General features: G+C 40.8%; 1 protein-coding gene across 2 annotated transcripts; it reads right to left on the bottom strand.

The window, feature by feature from the left end:
- Positions 1-263: 263 nt before the first annotated feature.
- zgc:136493 (uncharacterized protein LOC692276 homolog) lies at positions 264-4,344 on the bottom strand. 2 transcript variants are annotated; one of them, XM_036539729.1, is made up of 6 exons: positions 4,129-4,344; positions 3,238-3,613; positions 2,625-2,796; positions 2,365-2,543; positions 867-963; positions 264-574 (listed from the first exon to the last, which is right to left on the bottom strand). In XM_036539729.1, exons 1-6 carry the CDS (start codon positions 4,216-4,218, stop codon positions 421-423), a joined length of 1,068 nt encoding a protein of 355 aa, XP_036395622.1. In that variant the 5' UTR covers positions 4,219-4,344; the 3' UTR covers positions 264-420. The 2 variants fall into 2 exon arrangements, with proteins under 2 accessions (XP_036395622.1, XP_036395623.1); XM_036539730.1 differs by having other exon boundaries at positions 492-602.
- Between the last annotated feature and the right edge of the window lie 1,936 nt (positions 4,345-6,280).

The following is a 6,280-nucleotide window of genomic DNA, read 5'->3' as shown; positions in this document are numbered from 1 at the left end:
AGGCTCAGATCTCCTCCAAGTGGACAGTCTGTGTCAACACACACAACATGAGCAGCATATGGGAACGGCAGAAAAAGACGAGATCATATTACAACAAATTTGTAAATAGTATTGAGACAGACAACTCAATTTAATTGGTCATTTTCTATTCAAATTAAGCAACTCTTTTAATTAAAGGGAATTATTCTCTAAGAGTTCTAAAATCAGTGCACACATTACAATATATTACACATTTTAATGGACAAAACATCCCATGCATTCAATGTTCAGGCTCCCTTTAATGTTCATAAACACACAGTGGCTGTGATGTTTCACCCCACCATTCAGCAAGCCATTGTGCAAAAAAAATCACCTGTTAGTACAGTCAGACACAAAACCTGCTGGACTTTGGCTCCAGAGCCATATTTGTTGAACTTTGTCCTACACCTTCACCTCATCTGGAGGCTGGGTCCCGTTAAGCACTGCCAGGGCATTGGTCACCATCCTCTCCACCATCACCTGTGATGTCTCCACTGTGTGAGTGCCCATGTGGGGTAGAACGATGACATTGGAGAGTTCAAGCAGGGGGTGGCCCCTGTCCAGGCAAAAACAGCAGAAGGAACCTTCATCAAATAAACAGAAAAGTTAATAAAGGGTCTTATCCAAAGTGTCAAGCCAGTGGTGGGAGAGATAGGTTTCATAAACCCTATAACAGGTAGAGATACTATGTGCTGTCAATCACTGACTTGCATCTGTCAATCAGATGACTTTGCACTCTATGACAACATACAGTTGTTTCAGAACAGTTAATCACTTATTTGATAGTCCCACCAATTTTGGGGTCTCAAATCCCTACAGTGAAATACTTATACTCTTCTGGGACTGACCTGGGCAGTGGTTCTGGGTATGTCACATCTAGTGCTGCAGCTTGAATCACTCCCCTCTGGAGGGCATCAACCAGGGCATCTTGGTCAACTACCAGGCCTGTGAAGAAGAAGCAGATCACAGCATACTAAAACTAGCATTATTGTTGCTGTTATAACAAAAATAATATTCAGCATTATCATTATTCATTTAGCAAACACACTATATTAGTGTGGATTCAAGTTCAGTGTCAGAGGGCGGCAGTGTAGCACAGTGGTAAGGAGCAGGGCTCATAACCAAAAGGCTGGTGGTTTGATTCCCTGCTGAGGCACTGCTGCTGTACTCTTGGGTAAGATACTTAACCCAGAACTGCCTCCATAAATATCCAGTTCCATAAATAAATAACATGTAAAAACTGTAACCTGTGGAAGTCGCTCTGGATAACAGCATCTGCTAAATGACAACAAGGTAATGTTATGTGGCTCATCATATTAACTCACTATAACACTAACAACTCTATAAGGACATTAGTATTAACGTTACCTAGCCTGGCGAAGGGAACCTTCATCTCAAAATCTCATTAAAATAAGGATTTTTTTCTTAAAGTTATCATTTAAAATGAATGTCTAGAGGATACCTGAAACTTAAAAAAATATTATTTTCTGGAAAATGTCAACAGTTATTTTTAATTGAACCTCAGGCAAAGTATTGACTTGAACATGCCTAGAATGCACGAAGTAAGTGACTTGAGTCTGCTTTGTAACTATTTTTTATTTAGTCTCAGAGGCACTGTAGACTGTCTGCTGAAAACATAATATATAATATACAAGAATAACACAACTGCATGTACATGTATCATAATCTGGGTTTGCAATGAAGTTATTCTTTACAGTTTCAGGAATTCCAATGAAGGATTGTATTACTTACTCCGAAAGGTTACAGTTTAAAACACTGGTAATTTTAAAACTTCATTCTTTGATCACTATGTTAAAAGCTCAGTGATTTAGTCATTTAAATAAAAATTATTTAAATTATTTAAAAAATAATTAAAATATAACTAGCTGCATAATTTAAAATTTAAAACACCTCCCACTTACTCAAAAAACTCCACTATGTGTTAAATCATTTTTAGACTAAAAACCTGCCGGCTCTAACTGCTCAGGTCTTTGTGTATATTTTACCACAGTTGAGGCAACAGTTGTCAGTACTGACACATAATTGTTAAGTGAAGCTAATGTGGCACAACCTAAACTCAGAAGTGATGGAAGAATAAGGCTTCATGAGCCCCAGAATGGGTGAAGCTTCCATTTGCTGTCAATCATCAACATCTAAAACACTCCACAGCAAAACAAGATGACTAAGTGAAATCACTGAGTCACTGATAACACACTAAGGCCTACCCATCTTGTGGGTCACAAACCTCAGTCTCCTGCCACTAAACGTTACACAGGTGTGGTCTGCTATAACATGGATGCACTCTGACCGGCACAAGGATTTGGTCATATCATCTTGCTGTAGTACCTCTGCTGATGTTTATGAGTGTGCCTGTTGGCTTCATCATTGCCAGCTCCTTGGCACTTATCAGCTTGTGCGTTTGAGGGGACAGGTTCACCACCACCATGACGAAGTCTGACTCCCGCAGCAACTCGTCCATCGTCTCACAGTACTGGGCCCCCACTGCTCTCTCCTCTTCTGCTTTCCTGAGGGATGGGGAGGGACATATGAAGAGATACTGGTAACAAATAGGCACGAGACATAATATCGTTATTATGACATCCTACCTACGGTTTCGATTATGATACAGAATCTTCATCTCAAAACCCTGGGCACGTTTGGCAACCTTGTACCCTATCCTTCCCATCCCAATGATGCCTAGAGTTGCACCACTGACATCAGTGCCCATGGAACTCTCAGGCAAATCTTGACCTTCATGAGTGAGGGAGAAGTTGTGTCCTGCAAGAGAGTAAATATGAAACCATATGAGTCCATGCCCAATACAGGGTATCAGAGAGTCCAGATAATCAATAGTGTTTTTGATATTATTCATCTGCTTGGTGTAAGCTTTTATCAGCGGTGTGCTGCACATCACTTCACATAATTGGGAATTTACCAAATTACATGAGTTAACTGCATGGCAGATTCCTTGTTTAAGACAACTTGTACAGCATACATTGTAGGGACTACCACAAATGCATACTGATGCTGAATAGGAAAAATAATTTGTAAAATAAATCACAGATGATACAAAGCCAGGATTCAAACTCACAACTCAGTGCACCTAATGTCATTCTTCAACTAACTGTCCAAATTATTTAAGTGCATAAATCCAAAACCAAAAATCCACCAACTGGCCAGTTAAATCTAAAATTACAACCTATGGACACGTATTCTCACCATAAAGGAGTTTCCGTGCAGAAGCCAACAACAGAGCCATGCCAATGTCAGCAGTAGCGTTGTCAACAACGTGTGGGGTGTTGCACACTTTTACGCCAAAGCTGTTGATCATGGGTATATCCAGGTGGTCCACTCCCACCCCTCCGTTGACGACTACCTTTAGGTTGGGCAGGAGCTGCAGCAGACTCCGGTCAGCCTTGAGCGCGCCACCCCACACGAATACAGCACGGATCTTGTCTGCGAATCGCTCTCTGTTTTGCACGAATTCTTCACTAGGGACAATGGTGAAGTGCTTCTCAATGACAGGGGCGAAAACTCGGTAGATACCGCCTGGTGCGCCCAGTGCAGTGGCTAAAATGTAAGGCTTCTCCATAGTCTGAAGAGGAATTGAAACTGTAGTTACATATTCTGAATAGTAATACTTATCGTTTCAAGAAGTGCATTTATGGGAACTATTTACAACTAGAAATCGCAGAATCGAAGGCATTACTGTTGTGCTCTTCAGCAAGGCTGCTACATAGCTAACGCTGGTTAACTTCAGAAGTTTAATACCAAGCTGACTGCATATGTAGGGGCAATACAACATACGAGCATATCCATATCCTGCTGACTTGCGTTCGCTACGTTAGGGAGAATAACCATTAACTGCAATTCAAGCATTGCCATTTTGTCGAAAAAGTGCAATTGTTCTTTATGGAGTAAGCTAGCATTTTGACTGTAAAGATGTTTTACTTATGCTGCGCCTGCCTCAGTTAGCACTGTGACCCGGTGCGTGCGTAGCCTACTGCACACCTACATTAGGCAACCAACCAGCTACTTTCAGAAATAAGTGCAGCAGTCTTTAGTCACAGTTAGTTAATAATATGAATATCAGTCGCAAACCTTTCTTACCGGGTGTGTAAATGCGTTCTGCTGAATCCCTCTCCGTAGGAGCAATGAGACTCTAAATAGCAAATGCAATGTTTTATGACTTCCAGACATTACTAATCCATAACCGTACTCACGACACACGGCGAAAAGGCGTTCAGTAAATCATTCCACGCGAGAGTCGGCTGCCATAGTTTGTAAATTAAAACAGATATAAGACTTGAAGGGTGTTTCCATCAATGCTTTCTACAGCGAGTGTAATGTGTAACTGTGGACGTGAGAGAGGTCATAGACTCAAAGTTCAACTTCAATGTTTTTTTGCATAGATAACACTGAAAAGAGCAGCAGGAGACAGCAAACGTACTTCTGGAAATAATTACACAGATCGACGACTAAGACACATGATCAACTAAAAACTGATAGTCTAATTTCATACACGATACCAGCTTTCCCAGTTTAATCACAGTTTAATAATAATAATGTGAGTCATTACTCGGTATAATTTGTATTATTGCTTTATGCAGCGGAGGTCATTCATTTATAATCTTCCGTGTTGCGGCAAGTAAATGCTATGCTACATAGTAATTATGCATTCAAAACATAAATTGGAATAAAATACATAATATGACAAAAAAGGAAGTGATGGAGACAAAACATTACTTTTACTTAAAATATTACTCAAATCATTATTTTTTAAAAACTTGATTTGACATTTAATGAAAAGTCTACAATACAGTGTTAAGGATAGATGGCTGTGCTGTAGATAGGTTAGCCAGGCAAAATGCACCCCGTTCACATTTTCATCTGTTATTTTTGGCCAATGCAAGGAAATGCATTGCTGGAATCCAAACTGTCATTTTAATTATGAGAAACGGAAGCCAATGAAGCAGAGACATATTGATATAATAAACAGTGCATTGTAAGACTATTTGTAGGGCTTATAATTTTGCAGTGAGTGTAAAATTAATGTCAGTAGAATAACTGCAACAAGCAAAAACGTTATAAAATGATGACTATCCCCTAAGAGCAGGGCCCTATGCTTGAAAGGAAATGGGCAGGACTAGTCACCCTTGTCCTGGTGGGTCACTGTGTCTGCAAGTCTAGCTATTCATTGTCTTGGACTAAAAACCTGCCGGCTCTAACTGCTCAGGTCTTTGTGTATATTTTACCACAGTTATGGCAACAGTTGTCAGTACTGACACATAATTGTTAAGTGAAGCTAATGTGGCACAACCTAAACTCAGAAGTGATGGAAGAATGAGGCTTCATGAGCCCCAGAATGGGTGAAGCTTCCATTTGCTGTCAATCATCAACATCTAAAACACTCCACAGCAAAACAAGATGACTAAGTGAAATCACTGAGTCACTGATAACACACTAAGGCCTACCCATCTTGTGGGTCACAAACCTCAGTCTCCTGCCACTAAAAGTTACATAGGTGTTGTCTGCTATAACATGGATGCACTCTGACCGGCACAAGTATTTGGTCATATCATCTTGCTGTAGTACCTCTGCTGATGTTTATGAGTGTGCCTGTTGGCTTCATCATTGCCAGCTCCTTGGCACTTATCAGCTTGTGTGTTTGAGGGGACAGGTTCACCACCACCATGACGAAGTCTGACTCCTGCAGCAACTCGTCCATTGTTCACATTTTCATCTGTTATTTTTGGCCAATGCAAGGAAATGCATTGCTGGAATCCAAACTGTCATTTTAATTATGAGAAACGGAAGCCAATGAAGCAGAGACATATTGATATAATAAACAGTGCATTGTAAGACTATTTGTAGGGCTTATAATTTTGCAGTGAGTGTAAAATTAATGTCAGTAGAATAACTGCAACAAGCAAAAACGTTATAAAATGATGACTATCCCCTAAGAGCAGGGCCCTATGCTTGAAAGGAAATGGGCAGGACTAGTCACCCTTGTCCTGGTGGGTCACTGTGTCTGCAAGTCTAGCTATTCATTGTCTTGGAGGGCTGCTGTGTCTTTAAGGCTACTCCACCCTGGTCCTGGAGGACTTAGTGTCTGCAAGGCTACTCAACCTTGGACCTGGAGAGCTGCAGTGTAGGGGTAGGGGTACTCAGCCATTATGCTGGGGGGCTATAGTGTCTACAGGGCTGGTCAGAGGTTGTTGTGGAGGGCTGCAGTATCTACAGAGCTAATTAACTCTGATTC

This window comes from Megalops cyprinoides, chromosome 10 (genome assembly GCF_013368585.1).
Source record: "Megalops cyprinoides isolate fMegCyp1 chromosome 10, fMegCyp1.pri, whole genome shotgun sequence".
In the NCBI taxonomy this organism is placed as follows: Eukaryota; Metazoa; Chordata; class Actinopteri; order Elopiformes; family Megalopidae; genus Megalops; species Megalops cyprinoides.
The sequence above is the reverse complement of the archived record's forward strand: the minus strand, read 5'-3'. Positions and strand labels throughout refer to the sequence as shown.